This window comes from Lepus europaeus, chromosome 17 (assembly GCF_033115175.1).
Source record: "Lepus europaeus isolate LE1 chromosome 17, mLepTim1.pri, whole genome shotgun sequence".
Lineage (NCBI taxonomy): Eukaryota > Metazoa > Chordata > Mammalia > Lagomorpha > Leporidae > Lepus > Lepus europaeus.
The window spans coordinates 10,657,664-10,677,956 of NC_084843.1; the positions used below are offsets into that span (position 1 = coordinate 10,657,664).

Genomic DNA, 20,293 nt, shown 5'->3' on the forward strand with positions numbered 1-20,293 from the left:
ATTATCAGTTGAATTTTCAACAAAGGTTTCCTCCATTTTAGAATTTTTTTGTTGAGTTGCAATGTGCTGGTATGTCATGTTGGTATGGGTACCATAATTGAGATTTCTTTGCAAAATTAAGAATTATTTTGTAGAAGAATTATTTCTTTGTATCAAGAATAATTTCCCGGGCCGGTGCTGCAGCTCACTAGGCTGATCCTCTGCCTGCAGCACTGGTACCCCGGGTTCTAGTTCCGGTTGGGGTGCCGGATTCTGTCCTGGTTACTCCTCTTCCAGTCCAGCTCTCTGCTGTGGCCCAGTAATGCAGTGGAGGATGGCCCAAGTGCTTGGGTCCTGCACCCTCATGGGAGACCAGGAGGAAGCACCTGGCTCCTGGCTTTGGATCAGCGTAGCGCCGTAGCGGCCACTTGAGAGATGAACCAACGGCAAAGGATGGCCTTTCTTTCTGTCTCTCTCTCTCACTAACTCTGTCTGTCAAAAAACAAAACAAAACAACAAAACAACAAAAAAAGAATAATTTCCAAAATTATCAAATGTTTACTCAGAAGTATTCATGCTACCTCATAGTTTGAATTTTGACCTTTTAGTTTTTTTTTTTTTTTTTTTTTTTTTTTTTTAATCTCTTTGAAAGGCAGAGCTACAGAGTGGAGAATGAGATCTAAATCTTCCATCTACTGATTCGCTCAACAAGTGACTACAACAGTCATATCTGGGCTAGGCCAAAGCCTGTAGCTCTATCCAGATCACCTACATAAATGACAGGGTCCCAAGTCTGTGGGCCATCTTCTGCTGCTTTCCCAGGTACATTAGCAGAGAGCTGGATTGGAAGTGGAGGAGCTAGGACTCCAACTGGCACTCTGGGATGTCACAGGCAGAGGCCTTAATCCACCATGACACAGCACCGGCCCCTATAGCAGGCTGATTTTTAAGTTGATAATTTTGTATGGCCTGTGAATGACATCGTTAACATCCATATGGTCCATGGCAGAAAAAGGTTTCCTACCTCTGCTTTATAGTAAGGTGTTTTTTTAGGTTTTTATTTATTTCTTTGAAAGGTCAAATTAGAGAGCCAGCGAGTGAGCAAAAATGGGCAAGATCTTTGATCCACTGGTTCACTCTCCAAATGACTGCAACTGCCAGGGCTGCGCCAGGCCGAAGCCAGATCCTGGAACCATCACGTCTCCCATGTGGGTGGCAGAGGCCCAAGTACTTGGACCGCCTTCTGCTACTTTCTCAAGTGTATTAGCAGGGAGCTAGCTTAGAAGTTGATCAGCTGGAGCTGGCGCCGTGGCTCAATAGGCTAATCCTCCGCCTTGCGGCGCCGGCACACCGGGTTCTAGTCTGGGTCGGGGCACCGGATTCTGTCCCGGTTGCCCCTCTTCCAGGCCAGCTCTCTGCTGTGGCCCAGGAGTGCAGTGGAGGATGGCCCAAGTGCTTGGGCCCTGCACCCAATGGGAGACCAGGAGAAGCACCTGGCTCCTGCCTTCGGACCAGTGCGGTGCGCCGGCTGCAGCACGCCGGCCGTGACAGCCATTGGAGGGTGAACCAATGGCAAAGGAAGACCTTTCTCTCTGTCTCTCTCTCTCACTGTCCACTCTGCCTGTCAAAAAAAAAAAAAAAAAGTTGATCAGCTGGGACTTGAACCAGGCTTAACCCCCTGCAGCACAGCGCTGGCCTCTTTGATCTCTTTCATTGGAGTGTTGTAGTTTTTCCTTTATAGAACTGGTACATATTTTTTTTAGAGTTTACCTAAGTATCTCATTTTGAGGAGACTGTAAATGGTACTGTGTTATTTCCTTCCTATTCTACTTGCTGGTTGATGGTATGTAGGAAAGTGACTGTATTTTGTTAGGTCTTCGAGATTTTCTACAGGGCCAGTCATGTCATCTCTGGAGAATTTGTTTTCCTTCACTATCAGAAAGCCATTTATTTCCTTTTCTTATCTTACTGCATTAGTAAGGTTTCCTGTACAGTGTTGAAAAGGAGAGGTGAAAAGGGGACGTCTCGTCTTGTTCCTGATCTTAGTGGACAAGCTTCTGGTTTATCACCTGTGTCATCTTTAACTTCTGTTTCTTTCTTCACAAAACCTCTGTTCCCTCAGCAACTCTGGATACTATTTCAAGGCTTCCACTTTTTATAAGAGGAGAAAATAAGTGCCTCTGTACTGCCCTCCATTGCCTCCATCCGATTTGTTAGTCATTGTTACCAAAGTTTATAATATTTAATTATAATGTAATTATGATACTTCCTGTGTTTTGCCTAATGATATTAGAAAGATTAAAAACCAGTGAGTAGGATTTACAATATTATGATTGTGAATTTTCACCCCTGCAGGACCTGCTAATTATCTTATTTATATCTGCTATATATTTACTCTTGTGCTTGATTTATGTTCTGAGGTGGCTGTGTTAAAATCTCTAATTGTGATTGCTGTAGGTTTGTTTTTTAGTTCTGTGAATTGTTGCTTTGTGTATTTAAGACCATGTTGGGTGCATGTGGGTTGTAGTTTCTTGAGCAGTGCTATCTTAATTATATGTGATTGCATTTTTAAAAGATTTATTTATCCATCTGAAAGTCAGAGTTACACAGAGAGGGGAGAGGCAGAGAGAGGGAGAAAGGGGGGGGTGTCCTCCATCCGCTGGTTCACTCCCCAGATGGCTGCAATGGCTGGAGCTGTGCTGATCCAGAGCCAGGAGCCTCCTCCGGGTCTCCCAAGCGGGTGCAGGGGCCCAAGGACTTGGGCCATCCTCCACTGCCTTACCAGGCCATAGCAGAGAGCTGGACTGGAAGAGGAGCAGCCGGGACTAGAACCGGCACCCATATGGGATGCCGGCGCCTCAGGCCAGGGTGTTAATCCACTACACCACGGCGCTGGCCCCCTATCATCTTTTTGTAACTGTTGTTCAGTGAGTTCTGTAAATTGGCTAATTTATGTCAGTTGCTTTTTAGGTTTATTGCTTAGCTGTTATACTTGATTTTTTCTGTTTTATTCTTGAGTTAGTTAATTGTGTTGTTTCTTGGATCCTATGTTCCTTTTTGTTGGCTTCTTTATTTTTTTAACTTTAAAAATATTTTTAAGAAAGGTTCTGTGAGAGAACATGAGATGCATTATGGAATGATAACCATTTAATTTACCAAGAAGACATAACCATATGTGTACCAAAAACTGGCAGAACTGAAAGAAATAAAAAAACCTGCAATGATAGTTGGAGATTTCTCTCAGTACTTGAAGGGCACAAGGGGTAGGAATGTAAAAAGAGCCACACAACACTGTCAGCAAGGTAGATTTAATTGACATTTATCCACCCAACAACAGCGGAATACACATTCTTTTCAAGTCTCTATGGAACATTGATCAAGATAAAGCATATCCTGGCTTGTAAACCAAACATCGACAGTTTCAAAGAATTGAGAGCATCAGAGCTGTTCTCTAACCATAATGAGGGTAGATTATAATGACAGAAAGATAACAGGCAAACTCAAACTTGTAGAAATAACACATCCAAACTGTCAAGGATCAGGATCAGAAAGAAATCTCAGGCAATTTTTAAATCCTGTGAACTGAACAGAAGTGAAAACACAGTTTATCAGAATTGTAGTATGTGTCTATGTACATCCAAACCACAGAAGTACTTTGAGTTGTTATGTGCATTTAAGAGAAAACGGGTCTTAAATCAACAGTTTAAGCTCTCATCCTTGAAAGAAGAAACGAAGAGCAAAATAAACCCATGTTAAGCATGAGAAAGGAAATATTAGAGAACAGAAATCACTGGAATTGAAAATGAGAAGAAAAACGGTGAAAACCCAAAGCTGTTTCTCTGCCCCCTTCCCCATCCCACCTCAGAAAATTGGAAACCTCTATCTAGATTGGCAAGAAAAATAGGAAGACACATTACCAATATCAGGAAGGAAAGGTGATCCATAGGTTCTGAGATAAGGATAGGAACATATTTGGGGGGTTCTTTTTGTTGTTGCACACCACAGCCCTAAGCTGTCCCGACTCATCCCAAGATAAAATGGCTATTTGTCCAACCCAGCCCCTTCCTCTGGTTGGTCTCCCACTGGGACCTTAACTGTACTGTCTCTGAGTTTGTCTGTTCTCATTAAACTCCCTTAAGTGGACTCATATTTATCTCTTTGTGTCTGGCTTACTTCTCTTAGCATAAGGTTTTCAAGATTCATCTCTTTCATAAATGTTTTTTGACATAGATTCAAAGGTAATTAAATGGAAAAATGCTCTTTACAACAAAGACGTTGGAACAATTAAACATTTATATGCAAAAATATCAATCTCAACTTAAACTTCATACCTTATACAAAAAATAACTCAAATTGGTCATAGATCTAAATATAAAACCTAGGAGCAGGCTTCATGACACACTGGGTTAAGCTGCTGCTTGGGATGCCCACGTCCCATATTGGAATGCCAGCCACTCAGAGCTTCTGACCCAGCTTCCTGCTAATATGCCTGGGATGATGATGGTGGGAGACCCAGATGGAGTTTTTTTTTTTTTTTTTAAAGATTTATTTTATTTGTTTGAAAGAGTTAGAGAGAGAGAGAGAGAGAGAGAGAGAGAGAGAGAGAGAGAGACAATGAGAGATGTCCTCCATCTGCTGGTTCATTCCCCAGAGGGCTGCAATGGCTGTAGCTGCGCCGATCTGAAGCCAGGAGCCAGGAGTTTCTTCTGAGTCTGTCACGTTGGTGCAGAGGCCCAAGGACTTGGGCCATCTTCTACTGCTTTTCCAGGCCATAGCAGAGAGCTGGATCAGAAGAGGAGCAGCCGGGACTAGAACTGACACCCATATGGGATGCTGGCGCTTCAGGCCGGACTTTAACCCTCTGCGCCACAACGCTGGCCCCCAGATGGAGTTCTTAACTCCTGGCTTTGGGGTGGCCTAAACTTGTCTGTTGGGAGTATTCAGAGAATGAACCAGAGGATGAAAGATATTTCTTGCCCTTTCTATCATTCTGCCTTTCAAATAAATAAATAAAAACTTAAGGAAACAAAACCCTAAAACTATATAATTTTAATAAGAGAACTATCTTTATGTCCTGAATTTTGTTAATGAGCTCTTAAGACAGCATACGAAGGCACAATACATATAACAACAATTTGATAAATTGGGTTTCAAGAAAATTAAAAACTTGTTCATGGAAAAAAGATTAGAAGAATGAAAAGACAAGCTAAAGACCGGAGAATGTATTTGAAAATAAGATGAGGGTACATAAAAAATAAAAGTTAATGGTAAAGGAAATTTAAAAACATGCATATTTTGGCACAAATTGAGAAATCCATGCATATGAGGAGTCTTCAAAAAGTTCTTGAAAAATGCATATTATGAAAAATTATGCACAGATTTCAGGTTTTTTGTACAAAAGCAAGCTTTTCTTGATTTTATTTGTCCAAAAACTTGGTGAAGCACCCTTGGATCAGATAAAGGACTAGTTTCCAGAATGTGAAAGAAAACATAGTGGTAATTAACCCAGTTTAAAACATGGTAAAAGAGGCTTGGGCTGTGGTATAGTGGGTAAAGCCACCGCTTGCAGTGCTGGCATCCCTTGTGGGCAGAATCGTGAGTGGAGTCAGGACTCCAACTCCAGTTTGAGATGTGGGTACCTCTGCTCTGGAAAGTTTTTTCATTAAGTAGTGCTGGAACAAGTGGATATCTGTTGGGAAAAGTGAGCCTTGATCCCTATGTTGCACTATAAACAGAATCATTAATTTGTTGTGGATTACAGTACTAAATGTGTGAAGTAAAAAATAACCCTGTGAAAATAGCATCATGACCTTGGGAGCAGTAACCATGAAAAAAAAATGATAAATTTGGCTTAATGAAAATGAAAGAATTCCATCAAAAGACAGCTATTAAGAATGTCAAAGGATAAGGTACAGATTAGGAGAAAGTATTCTGGCTTGCATCCAGAATACATAAAGAATTTGTATAAATTAGTGATGTTCCAACAAACCCAATTTTTAAAAAATGGGCAAAATTGTGTGTAGGCATTAACAGGAAGATGTATTATTAGAATGGTCAGTAAACCAGTGAAGGGGCTCATAGCAATGTTAAAATTACAGAGAATGCGTTCTAGCATGGTGGATAGGATTCAGAGACTACAAGGGCAAGCACTGGTGAGGTAGGACAGCCAGAATCCTAGAGTATCAGTATAAATGCCTGTACGTTGTCTTAGTTCCCCAACCCCTTCAACAGGCCAAGATTGAGTGCAGTAGTTCTCAGATTCAGATGGCTAAGTGCTCCTTGGGGAATTCTAGGAAGTACGACAGCATCTGCATCTTGGTTGCAGATGACCCAGCTTGGTCCTACTTAAGCCAAAAAAAGTGAATATATTATTGGCTCAGGTTTGAGAATTTGTGGATGGGCTGCTGCCAGCTCACTTATAGCCACGTATGTAAAGTGGGTCTGCAGGAATCTGCCTGTCTGCTGCCTTCTGGGGTGGCTTCATCTTCATTCAGACAAATCTTGGTCACAGTCACAAGGGGCTTGTGTTGTGGTGGAGAAGGTTAAGCTGCTGGCCTGTGACACCTGCATCCCATTGTGTGAGTCCTGGCTGCTCCACTTTGCATCCAGCTCCCTGGTAATGTGCAGATGATGGCCCAAGTGCTTGGACCCCTGCCACCCACGAGACCAGGATGGAGCTCCCGGCTTCAGCCTGGCCCTATTCTAGCCATGGTGGCCATTTGGGGAATGAACCAACGGATGAAAGATCTCTCTATCTCCCCCTCCCCCTCCAGTCCTCTCGGCATTCTTTCAAATAAATCTTACTTAGAAGGATTTTAATTCATCCGTGTTGCAAAACCGTGTTGCAAAATCTTAATCCTGGAATTGTCTTTGTTCCACCCTTAAATAAATATCAGAACTCTCTGAGACCTAGGTCAGGTACTCCCTTGGACTGAAAGTGAGGTACTGGAACCAAAAAGGGGGCGGTGAATGTAAGGCTACCACAAAACACAGCAAACACCGGAGTTAAGGGAAAGGGTTTCTTGACGGGGGAAATCTGACAGGCTGGAGGGAAGGGGCGAAGAAGGGGGGGCGCTGTCAAGAGCGATCAGGAGAGACAGCACGTGTGCAGGAAGCAGGTCCTGTTATACTCTTGGAAGGGGTATGGAAGTGGGAGCAGCGAATCCTGTTAGGGTGGGGGTGGAGCTGACACTTGTGGTTGGGCCATTTGGTCACCTGACTTCTAGCAATGGTGGCAGTGGGAGCCAGAGCCTAGGATAGTGTTGGGGCATAGATCCCGCCACAGATAAGACTGTGTGTGCCATTTTACTATCAGTGAAGGGATGCTCGTCTTGCAAAACAACTTGTTTTCTCTACATTGTGCTTATGTGTTCAATGTTAATTCTTTTAACTCTAGTACTTCCTGTGTCCCAAGTCCTTGATACACTCTGGGAATATAAAAGGTTAATTTACTGTGACTAAAGAGCAAAATTGTAAGCTGGTTTTGAAAACTCCTGTGATGTGTGTGGTCTCATCCATCTTGTTCTTGGCTTTATTCTCTTTCGGGTCCTTGGTACTCCAAATACCTGATGTTCTAGTAGTGTGTCTCCTTGTCTTTGGAGTACCATTACTGTCTCCGCTCAGAGTGCTCTGCATCTAGAATATGCCATCCTTTATACCTTGGCATGTTTTGGTTCTTCACCTCCTTCAAGGCCTAGCTTAAATGCCATCTCTTTCAGAAGCTCTCTCAAAGATTCATTGACCCACTTCAGTTTTTCTTTGATTTCAGCTGTCTGTAGCTTCTTAAACAAGTTCCTTCAATGGCAAGTATCCTCATAGTGCCTGTGAGTGCCTGGGACATAGTAGGCTTATGAAACAATGGGCAGTTATTGTGGCACCCTTCGTCTTTTTGGAGTGATCTGTCCTTTAAATGTCCAGGGCCTGGCATTGTGCGTAGTGGGTAAAGCTGCCGCCTGCAATGCTGGCCTCCTGTATCCGCACCGGTTTGAGACCCAGCTGCTGCATTTCCAATCCAGCTTTCTGCTAATGGCCTGGGAAAAACAGCAGAAGGTGGCCCGAGTGCTTGGCTCCTTGCTGTCCTTGTGGGAAACCTGGAAGATGTTTCTGGCTCCCGGCTTCAGCCTGGTCCAGCTCTGGCCATTGCAGCCATCTGGGGAGTGAACCAGTGGATGGAAGATTCTCTCTCTCTCTCTTTTTCCCCCTCTATAACTCTGACTTTCAGATAAATAAATCTTTTAAAAAAAAGAAAAGAAAAGGAAAACCATTTATATAATGTTCTTCCATCTATTCAGTTGTTCCTCATTTACTTTTCCTCAGTCTCTCCCTGGCGTGACTTCTTACCTGTTAGGGTTATACAAGAGTTTCTTATACAGATGGGGTCAGAATGGTATTGTTACTGTGGCAAAGTGGAGCAGCCAGAACATGAATTGGCACTGTGATATGGATTGCCAGCATGGCAAGTGGTGGCTTAACCTGCTGAGCCACAATGCCAGCCCCAGAAAAGTAATTTCTTTTCTGTTGGTTTTTTTTGGGGGAGGAGGGTATGATTTAATTTTCTTATGTGAAAGACAGAGTTACAGAGAGAGGGAGAGACAGAGAGAGAAAGAGAAGTCTTCCATCTGCTGGTTCACTCCCCAAGAGCTGAGCTGAGCTGATCCGAAGCCAGGAGGTAGGAGCTTCTTCCGGATCTTCCACGCGGGTACAAGTGCCCAAGGACTTGGGCCATCTTCCACTGCTTTCCCAGGCCATAGCAGAGAGCTGGATCAGAAGTAGAGGGACCGGGACTAGAACCGGCACCCTTATGGGATGCCAGTGCTGGCAGGCTGGGGCCTTAACCCACTGTGCGACAGCACTGGCTCCCCTCATTTCTTTTTCAGAAATGCCTTTTCCCGGTTAAGTAAATGTTTGGAAGCCCTGCTCACACATGATGTTAGCTGGATTTTGTGAGTGTTTCTAACAGAATCAGCTCTATAACCTGTGTAGTCTCCATAGCACCTGTGTGATGAATATAGCTAGTGTAAGGACTGGCCAGATGTGTGGTTGGGTGATTGGAGTTCACATAAATCTGTGTTCTGTCAGTAACTCTTCGATCTTTGTCAGTTCCCATAAGCACCTGCTGCTCACTGTTTATCAGTTGTAAGGAGGGAGACATTGGCTGTTGCTTTGACTGGGCAATCAAAATTAACACTAACAATGAGGGGAGGAGGCACATGAAGTCTCCAGATATCCTAGCTTTAGAAGAACACAGTGTTGCTTATATAGTGGTCTGATTGATGTCAAAGAACAGAATTACAATTTAAAAAAATCCGATTGCTTTATTTTTGATTTCAGGAATCAGGCCTTATTTCACCATAAGTGTTCCTATGGCTGAGCAGGAGAGGTTTTACAGGCAAAGGCCAAAGAAAATGTAAACAAAGAACAAAAGTGGATAAGTCCTTTCCAAGTTACTTTCCCTATAAAATGAAGGCAGAGAGAACAACAGAAGAATGCCCGATTGGTTGACATTAGGTTACTTTAGGTTGCTTTTGTGTAAGAATTAAAGCAGAGGGGACTTTGTTATCCAGATTAAAACTGGCCTGTTGGGAAACTTTGAATGTCATCTCTCATTTTCTCTGGCTTCTTATAGAAAGTCTGACAAACAGCTAAGTTTAGTTTTGGTGAAGGGGAACTTTAGCAGAGGTGACTCCATTTTGACTTTTAATCTGGTAAGGCCCAGTGCTGGAATCTGTGCCAAAGCAATGAGCAGTTAATGTTTTTTATTTAACATTGGTCATGCTTACCTGGAATCTAATCATACGAAAACATCAGACAAGTCCAAAATGAGAAGCATTCAATTTTTTTTTTTTTTGCTTTAAATATCAGTGTCATAAAAAATAAGGAAAGATAAAGGGACTGTTCCAATTAGGGAGGTTAAAAGGGACAGGATAGCTGAATGCAGTGTATGTACTAGGCCGGGTCCTGGACAAAGTGGGGAAAGTACCATACGGAATAGTGTTGGGTCAGAACAAACTGAAATGTGAGTAGATGAGCAGTGTTGTGTCAATTTTGAATTTCCTGAGGCTGATAACAAAACTGTTTATCTAAAGTATTAATCTCTTTAGGATGCACATACTAAATTAATTAGAGGTTAGCAGTAAATGGTGTATTCAGCTTAACCTTAAGTGGATCAGAAAAATATGTATGATGGTATGATGCAGCAAATGGGGCGAGGACACAGTGTGCTTTGTCCTACTCTAGCAACACTTTTCAGAGTTCAAAATTTTTCCCAGATAAAAAAGGTTTAAAAAAGCAAAAACACATTTTGCCCTTCATTTTGGGGTTGTTACAAAGGCTGTGCGTTCTGAAGGAGCAGAGTACTTTATAAACAATGGCTCCTGCACACTGCTTAGTGCAGGTCGCCTCACGTCATGCTGTAGGTGCTCAGAGCCCAGGTCAGCTTCCTCCTGGCTTATCCCTAGACCTCAAAGGGCAGTGGTTTTTTTTTTTGTTTTTGTTTTGTTTTGTTTTTAAGATTTATTTATTTATTTGAAAGTCAGCTTTACACACAGAGAAGGAGAGGCAGAGAGAGAACTACGTCTTCTATCCACTGGTTTACTCCCCAATTGGCTGCAATGGCCAGAGCTGTGCCGATCCGAAGCCAGGAGCCAGCAGCTTCTTCTGGGTTTCCCACGTGGGTGCAGGGGCCCAAGAACTTGGGGCCATCTTCTACTGCTTTCCCAGGCCAAAGCAGAGAGCTGGATCAGAAGTGAAGCAGCTCCATATGGGATGCCAGCACTGCAGGTGGCGGCTTTTCTCCCTATGCCACAGCACCAGCCCCTTTTTCTTTTTTTAATGTTTATTTTCATCTAGGTGAAAGGCACAATCTCTCTCTCTCTCTCTCTCTCTCTCTCTCTCTCTCTCTCTCTCTCACACACACACACACACACACACACACACGGAGCAGGGTAGGGAGAGCGAAAGAGCTTAAGAATCTTCTATCAGCTGAGTCGTTTCCCAAATGCCCGGAATAGCCAGAACAGGGCCAGGCTAAAGCCATGAGCCTAGAACTCCACCTGAATCTCCCACGTGGGTGCTGAGGCCCTAGTCCTTGAGCCATCTGCTGTCTCCCAGGATGCATTAGCAGGAAGCTGGATTGGAAGCAGAGTAGCAGAACACAAAGTGACACTCCAGTATGGGATGCAGAGTCCCAGGCAGTAGCTTTACCCGCTGTGCCATAGTGCTTGCCCCAGGGCAGTATCCTAAGTGTCTTGTGTTACACTTCAGAGGCACTGAGGTACTTGAGTCTGTCTTCATCATGGTAGCAGATTGTGGTTCGTTTGTAACTGGCTAACCTGATGTGGGACTCACTTGAACATTGCTTATTATTAAATAATGTACCTTTAGCTCTAAAGAGTCTTTTTTCTCTTTCAGCCCAAAATGGAGTTAATCCTGACTGGGAGAAGAAAGTAATTGAATATTTTAAGGAAAAGCTGAAGGAAAATAATGCTCCTAAATGGGTAAGCTTAAAACAGATTTTGGGCGAAGGGCTAGGCAGACTGGTTTTTCCCAGGAGAGCAGCAGTCTTCGTGTAATTGAGAAATAAATTAGTATGTACTTATGCTTTAAGTACCTGTGTATTTTAAAAGTTATTGGTCCTTATTGCTTCTTGGCCTTTTGGCTAAGATCAGGTGTAAAAGTTGTTGGTCCCTTTTGCAACTTCAGTTGCAGCAACTAAATGCTTCTGCATTGTGCCCCTAGGTGGCAGTAACTGCTTGTGTTACTTCCCAGGACAGAGCAATTAACTTGAGAAACTTTGCTTTGAAAGAATTGGCATGTGCTGGTTATAAAAGAGCTTGACAGTACGCTTCTGCTGATTAACTGAAATGTTAAATGTTAAAATGAAAAGTGTCTTTTCACATTTGGTCAAATGTTGTTGCACAAACTTAAAAGAACTCATGAGTTTTATGGATAGGGTGTTCTGTTGACTCACTTGACTGTCTTCCTTTCAGGTACCGTCATTGAATGAGGTTCCCCTTCACTACTTGAAACCCAACAGCTTGTGAAATTCCGTTGCATGATTCAGGACATGTTTGATCCCGAGTTTTACATGGGAGTCTATGAGACGGTTAACCAGAACACGAAAGCACGTGTATGTATGGCTTCTCTCAGGAGACTTTCTGCTTATAATTTTGTGTTTATAATTTTGTCCTTGTGTTTTTTCATAGTAATTTTGGGTCTAATATATTGACATAATACAGTTACCTTTTGTTTTCGGTCATAGGTTCTTCATTTTGGAAAATATAGAGATGTAGCAGAGTGTGGGGTATGTATCTCTAAGACATACATAAGTCTTGTTAAGATTAATAAACTTTTGATAATAGAAGGAATAGAAGCTCTTTTGCATAGCAATAATGAGAGGGAAGAAAGCAGAATACTGGATATAGTTATAGTTATGAAAAGGTAGTCTTGGAGTAGAAACTTAACAAGAAAAGCAGTTGTAGGGAACCACAGAACTACATTTTGTTTGCATTGCTTTTCTAGTGATAAGGGAGAAACATGTAGAATTGAATTGAATTTTGTTCTGATAATTGTTCAACATGCCTGCCACTGTAACTAGCTAGCATTTCTAGTTTTTTAGTAAAAGTTACCCACAATTAATTAACCAAAACTATCTCCCATAGTTTGCTCTTTGTGTGTTTTTTTGTGTGTCTGTAACACAGACCCTGGTTGTCAGAAGAAAACAAGTAGCTCAGGTGGGGACTGACCAGACAGGTGCTTAGGCAGGGCCCCCATAGAAGGTGGGATGTCAGTGAGCTCCTTACCTGTTCTCTGGGTCTCTTACAGACCCAGCATCTCAGGTTTATTGGGTTATTTCTTAGGCCTTCTCCCCCCCCCCCCCCCCCAATTCTATGAGTCTTAACTCCCTCTTAATCTAAAGAGATTGGTTTGTAAACCCAAGTACCAGCCTGTCAATTTATAGTACGATTTGTTCCTGATGGGATAAGGCTTCTGGTTAGGTGGGCAGAGGTGTACAGAGGAGCCCGCTGGTTTGCAAGGTTCCACAATGGTGATGTGATGTTAAACAAAAATATCATCTCCAGCAGTGTTTTAAAGATTTACTTAGTTGAAAGGCAGAGAGAGAGAGAGAGAGATACCTTCCATCCACTAGTTCACTCTCCAGATGGAGCTGGGGCTGGGGCTGGGCAGGCTGAAGCCAGGAATTCCATCCAGGTCTTTCCCATGAGTGACAGGACCCCAAGTACTTGGCCATCTTCTGCTGCTTTCCCATGCACGTGAGCAGGAAGCTGGGCTGGAAGTGAAGCTGCCAGGACTCAGACCAGTGCTCTCATATGGGACGCTGATGTCATAAGTGGTGGTTTAATTCGCTGTGTCCCCACACGCAGGGCCCTGGTTTTTTTTGAGCACTGAATTCATTTGAAAGATGGGTTTGTTGTATAGTCTTAACGTATGATGAGCTTCAGCTGTCCCAGATGTCTTTAGAGTATTTCATTAAAGTCAATACTCTGCCAAGGCTGATGGATCAACTTTGTGAATGCTTACTGTATCCCTTGTTTAAGGGGCCATAGTACATTAGGGTAATATATTAATACACAATTTTTTCTAGTAAACAATAATGTAATACAGCTCAGTAATCTCAGCATCTGAAAATGGGCCAATAAAATGGACACGTGAGACTTTTGTGACACCATGAAAACAAGAGAGCATTTGTATATGTGTTGCTAGAAGTGAAAAAAAGCTGAAAAAAAGCCCCATTCCAAGAAAGGGACTTGGTGCCTAGAAAGAAGCAAACAAAACCCCCTAACTTGTATGTGTTATCTCTGGCTCAAACTAGGGTTCTTTCTACCTCTGAGGGTTTTGTAAGCATATTTTAAAAAGAATGTGTCTTTCCTAAGGAGTAGTTACTGACTTTAATCTCATCTCAGCTACCTAGTAATAAGAATGTCATTGATTCCTATGTTATAGGCTGATTCTGATAGTGCTGTGCGAGATTCAGTGGGATTACCATGTGTTTTGTCTTTAAAAGGATTAAAAGGTTGGAATTGTGTAACCTAGGTATTATAAATTTGAAGGAGTTAATATTTTGATTATTATGAAATTATTTCACATAAATTTTCTTTTAAAAATGATGGAATCCGTAGCTGATTAATTTAGCAGTTAATGTAAAATGCATGTTATGTTATTATGAATGACATGAAAATATGGTTGCTGATTTTTAAAATAATTGTTTTTCTTATTTTTTTGAAATATTTTTTGTGTACGTCACAGCCTCAACAGGAACTTGACTTAAACTCTCCGCGATCTACCACTTTGGAAAGGCAAACTTTCTACTGTGTTCCAGTGCCTGGGGAGTCCACATGGGTGAAAGAGATATCCTTTATCTGAATCTTTTTATGTGTTGAATCCTTCCTAATTTTTTTTTTTTTTTAACAGAGTGGACAGTGAGAGAGAGAGAGACAGGGAGAAAGGTCTTCCTTTACCGTTGGTTCACCCTCCAGTGGCCGCTGTGGCCGTGTGGTGCGGCCGGCACACTGCGCTGATCCGAAGCCAGGAGCCAGGTGCTTATCCTGGTCTCCCATGTGGGTGCAGGGCCCAAGCACTTGGGCCATCCTCCACTGCCTTCCTGGGCCATAGCAGAGAGCTGGCCTGGAAGAGGGGCAACCGGGACAGAATCCGGTGCCCCGACCGGGACTAGAACCTGGTGTGCTGGCGCCGCAAGGCGGAGAATTAGCCTATTGAGCCATGGTGCCGGCCCCCTAGTTTTTTTTTAAGATTTTATTTATTTGAGAGGTAGAGTTACAGACAGAAGGGGAGACAGAGAGAAAGGACTTCATCCTCTGGTTCACTCCCCAAATGGCCACAATGGCTGGAGGTTGGCCTATCTGAAGCCAGGAACCAGGAGCTTCTTCCGGGTCCCCCACGGTGGTGCAGGGGCCCAATGACTTGGGCCATCTTCTACTGCTCTCCCAGGCCATAGCAGAGAGCTGGATTGGAAGAGGAGCAGCTGGGACTCAAACTGGTGCCCACATGGGATGCCGGAGCCAAAGGCCAAGGCTTATCCTACTGTGCCACAGTGCCAGTCCTGCCTTCCTAAGTATTAAAACTACAATTCAGATTTTTGGTTTCTAAACACTAAGTCTTAGGTACAGTGAAGTTAGTTGAGGGATAAAATACTCTCCATTTGCAAAGCTTGACTTCATTTTAATAAATGATGTTTCATTTATCTTAAACACGGAAATGTATAAAACTTCCTAAGTATTCGTCACTGAGAAATGATGAAAGAGTGGTTCATTCGTACTGTGAATTACTGTTAAAAATATTGAGGTAGATTTGAAGGTACTGAAAAAGAGGGTATCAGGATAATTAAGTAAAGAAAGTTTATTCTAATTTTCTTAAAGAAAAACAACATGTTGCTTCTTTGTAGTGGAGATTGTGGAAATTTCTCAGTCTCCTTTTTATTCACTTGTTTGGGTAGTAACTTTTTTTTTTTTAATTTGACAGGTAGAGTTATAGACAGAGAGAGACAAAAAGGTCTTCCTTCCGTCGGTTCATTCCCCTAATGGCCGCCACGGCCGGCGCTGTGCCGATCCGAAACCAGGAGCCAGGTGCCTCCTCCCCGTCTCCCGTGCGGGTTCAGGGACCCAAGCACTTGGGCCATCCTCCACTGCCCTCCCAGGCCACAGCAGAGAGTTGGACTGGAAGAGGAGCAACTGGGACTAGTACCTGGCACCCCAACCAGGACTAGAACCTGGGGTGCCGGCACCGTAGGCGGAGAATTAGCCAAGTGAGCCATGGCACCGGCCTGGATAGTAATTCTTTAGGGTATAGTTCACCTGCATTGACATGGACAGATATGTTACGTTCCAGGGATTTGGATAAACACACAATCCATATAATTTATATCCCACTCTAGCACTGATCTCTTTTATTCCCAATAATGTTTATTTCTTTTTACTTTTTATTCTTGATCAGTGTCACTAGGGATTTATCACAGAACCATCTTTTTTAGTTAAAAGGAAGAGTTAGAGAAAGAGCTTCCATCTGCTGTTTCACTCCCCAAATGGCCGCAGTGGCTGGGGCTGGGCCATTCTAAAGCCATGTGGATGCAGGGACCCAAGGACATGGGCTGTCTTCCCATGTGGATGCAGGGACCCGAGGACATGGGCTGTCTTCGGCTGCTTTCTCAGGCACATTAGCAGAAAGGTGAATCGGAAATGGAATAGCAGGAGCTCTAACTGGGCGTTGGGATGCTGGCTTTGCAGGGGATGGCTTAACCCATTATGCCTTAACTCTGGCCCCAGTTAACAAATTTTTAAAAATTTATTTATGAGACAAAGAGTTTGCATTCACCAGTTCGCTCCCCAAATGCTCATAGTTGCTAGGGCTGAAGGGGACCAAAAGTCGGAGCCAATTATTCAGAGCCTGAATACTCGAGCCATCTCTGACAACTCCCTTCCAGGGTCTGCATTGGCAAGAGCTGGAGTCGGGAAGCCACGCTGAGTTTTGAAGCCAGGCATTCCTATATGGGACGGAGGCTTCCTAACCACTGTCCAAACACCCGCCCTTCCCGATATTTCTTCAGCTATTTTTTTCTCTCAATTTCCTAGGACTTCAGTCACATGATTGTTATTCTAGGTAACGCAGAACATTTTTCCTTTTTTTAAAATCTCTTTTCTCCTTTTGCTTCCGTTTGAGTGTTTGCTATTGCTCTGCATTCGAGTTTCCTGGCTCTGTCCTCTCATCCTTAATCTGCTATTCAGTGATTGTTTTGTTTTAGATTTTTCACTTCATTTTATTCACATTCTCTGCTAATATTACTCATCAACAATAAAAATTGTTGATTTCATAATTACAGTATTTTTCTTTAATGTTTATTTATTTTCACCTAATTGATGAAAACAGAGACAGAGAGAAGTTGTCCATCCACTGCTTCGCTCCAGGGCCAGGCAGACTCCAGGAGCCTAGAACTCCATCCAGCTTTCCCACGTGGGTGGCAGGGACCCAAGCACTTGGGAGCCATCACCCACTGCCTCTCAGGATACATTAGCAGGAAGCTGGATCTGAAGCAGAGGTGCTGGAACTATACTTGGCTCTCCTACGTGGGCTGAGGTATTGCAAGTGGTAGTTTACCACACTATCACAGTACCCGGCCCCTTTAATTACATTTTAATGTCCTTGGCTGCTAATTCCAATGTCAAGGTCATCTCTGGGTAGGTTTCTTTTCTTTTTTTTTTTTAACTTTTATTTAGTAAATATAAATTTCCAAAGTACACTTTATTGATTACAATGGCTTTTTCCCCCCCATAACTTCCCTCCCACCCACAACCCTCCCATCTCCCACTCCTTCTCTCATTCCAGTCACATCAAGATTCATTTTCGGCTGGCGCCGTGGCTTAACAGGCTAATCCTTCGCCTTGCAGCGCCAGCACACTGGGTTCTAGTCCCGGTCGGGGCGCCGGATTCTATCCCGGTTGCCCCTCTTCCAGGCCAGCTCTCTGCTATGGCCCAGGAAGGCAGTGGAGGATGGCCCAAGTGCTTGGGCCCTGCACCCGCAAGGGAGACCAGGAGAAGCACCTGGCTCCTGGCTTCGGATCAGCGCGATGAGCCAGCCGTAGCGGCCATTGGAGGGTGAACCAAGGGCAAAACAGAAGACCTTTCTGTCTCTCTCTCACTGTCCACTCTGCCTATCCAAAAAAAAAAAAAAAAAAAAAATCATTTTCAATTATCTTTATATACAGAAGATCAATTTAGTATATATTAAGTAAAGATTTCATCAGCTGGGTAGGTTTCTATTGACTGAATTTAATCCTGATTGTATGTCACACATTTCTACTTCTTTGCATTATTGGCAATATTTGTTAATTATAATATACAACATCATAGAGAGTTCAGTTTACTGTCTTCAAGAATGTTGCTGTGGCGTAGTGGGTAGAGCCGCTGCCTGCAGTGCTGGCATCCTATATGGGTGCCGGTTCAAATCCAGGCTGCACCACTCCTTATCCGGCTCTCTGCTATGGCCTGGGAGGGCAGTAGAAGATGGCCCAAGTGCTTGTACCCATGTGGGAGACCTGGAAGAAGCTCCTGGCTCCTGGCTTCGGATCGGCGTAGCTCTGGCCCTTGCGGCCAGTTGGGGAGTGAGCCAGCAGACGGAAGACTTATCTCTGCCTCTCCTTCTCTCTCTGTGTAACTCTTTGAAATAAATAAATAAATCTTTAAAAAAAAGATGTTGCTGAATAGGACACAGTGCTTACGAGGTGGACTGTCTCTAGGTCCTGCCCATATGCTTCAGGTGTTTAGCTCAGTAAGGCCCAGGCCTAGTGCTCTGTGGCATTGAGTTTCTGTTAACGCCTCAGCCAACCAGCAGCTGTTTTCTGCTAGGCCTCAGGAGTCTTGACTTATGTGTCCACATCTTAGTGTTTGGCCAAAGATCAAATGGAACCTGCGTAGATTTCTGAGTCGCCTTCTGGCTGTTTCCTCCCTAGTGCTTTTCTGTAAATTCCAGTTGCTTCAATAGCCCTGAATGGTGTGCTCTGCTTTCTCCGCTTTGTTATAGTCGGAAGATGCTTCCAACACAGAGAGGTGGGAGAATGTGGGTTTACTTGGTGTTTCTCTTCATTCAGAGGTCATAACCACGTGCTCTCTGCTGTCCAGTGACTACAAACAATTGCTTCACATATTCTGTTGAGTTTGTTGAATTTTATGGTTATTTACAGCAAGAGCAGATGGTAAAAGAAAACCTACTCTTGCAAATACATTTTTAATTTTAACTAAATTATCCAAACCAGTGATTACTTCTATTAGTCCTATAATTAGTATAATTCAGGATGTTCTTTAGTTCACGTAGTCTTTTCTTAACCTATTGTTTAACGCCTATATCAATGCGAACCAAGCCCGAGTCAGTCCCTCGACGTCGTACACTCCCAGTCGTCACAAGAGGAGTTACGAAGATGATGAAGATATGGATCTACAGCCCAGTAAGCAGAAAGACCAGCATGCTAGTGCCAGGCAAGCAGGTACTGTGTAGACCTCTGCTCTCCTGCAGTCAGTTCGTTTCCAGAATTGACTGTTCTGTAACACAGCCTCAGGTGGAGGGGCAGGCTGACTTTCAGGGGCGTCATGCTGTAGAGAGTGCTCTTTGGTCAGACAGTGCCTCATAATGAGCAGAGGTCTCGCCTGGCAGAAGCACTGCTCTGATGTGTGCTGTTAGAGCCTCAAGTGGTGAGCTGGAGAAGGGCTTTCCTGGTTTTCTCGTGTTTATTTTTATCCCAACTCTGAAGCCGTGTGGAAAGGATAGTACTTCACCCTAAAAATGTGTCAGAAAACTTCCTTTCTCTTTTTCTTTTTCGAATAGTAGCACTTCAACCTATCAAAGGAAAAACATGCAATTGTAATATACTGTGTAGTAGTTTATTTCTTAAGGCATGCTCGACATACAGCCGATTCTATTTAAAATAAGGAAACCAAAGGTCAGCATTTTCTGTGTGTGACATTTCCGAATTGGCCACTTATCCTTTATGACTTCAATCACAGCTTGTATAAGCGGATTTCTTCCTTGTGCTGGTCACGTCTATGTGGCTCCTTTAACCAGGGGCCATGTCAGAGGAAGGAGGCAGTGATACAAGACGCCAGATGTGTCACCATCTGCAGGGTTGGGTTGAGAAGGAAATTTTAGCAATCACGGCAAAGATTTCCTGATGAATTTTATTCATTCTACTTCATGTTTCTGAATTTCCTTAATGCCAAGGCATATTTTAATGTTTTCAGTGAGTTTTTAGTGAGTATATGCAAATGTGATATGCTGCATTCTTCCTTTTCTCTCCCTGTACCCAAAGTTCATTAAAGTTAAATGTTCTGTTGCAGGTGATGTATTCTATTTTTTTTTTTTTTAAGATTTATTTTATTAATTTGAAAGAGTTACAGAGAGAGGTAGAGAGAGAGAAGAGAGGTCTTCCATCTGCTGGTTCACTCCCCAAATGGCTGCAACGGCCAGAGCTGACGCTATCCGGAGCCAGGAGCCAGGAGCTTCTTCCAGGTCTCCCACATGGGTACAGGGTCCCAACGATTCGGGCCATTCTCTTCTGCTTTCCCAGGCTTATTAGCAGAGAGCTGGATCGAGAGTGGAGCAGCTGTGATGTGAACTGGCACCCGTATGGGATGCGGGCACTTCAGCCTGGGGCTTTAACCTGCTGTGCCACAGCGCTGGCCCCCAGGCGATGTATTCTAATCCAGGAAGTACAGTGGTTCTTTATTATCACATAAGCAATGATATTCCTTTGCTAATTCTTGCCCTTTTTGTTTGAATGTCAGGCTGCAGGGC

General features: G+C 43.4%; 1 protein-coding gene across 1 annotated transcript in view; it reads left to right on the forward strand.

Moving 5' to 3' along the window:
• Nucleotides 1-20,293, forward strand: part of MCMBP (minichromosome maintenance complex binding protein) — a 55,797-nt gene that overhangs the window by 12,926 nt on the left and 22,578 nt on the right. Inside the window, 6 exon segments of the mRNA XM_062215356.1 lie at nt 11,389-11,474; nt 11,967-12,012; nt 12,015-12,106; nt 12,239-12,280; nt 14,245-14,346; nt 18,845-18,989. Of these exon segments, the coding sequence (XP_062071340.1) occupies nt 11,389-11,474; nt 11,967-12,012; nt 12,015-12,106; nt 12,239-12,280; nt 14,245-14,346; nt 18,845-18,989 (513 nt within the window).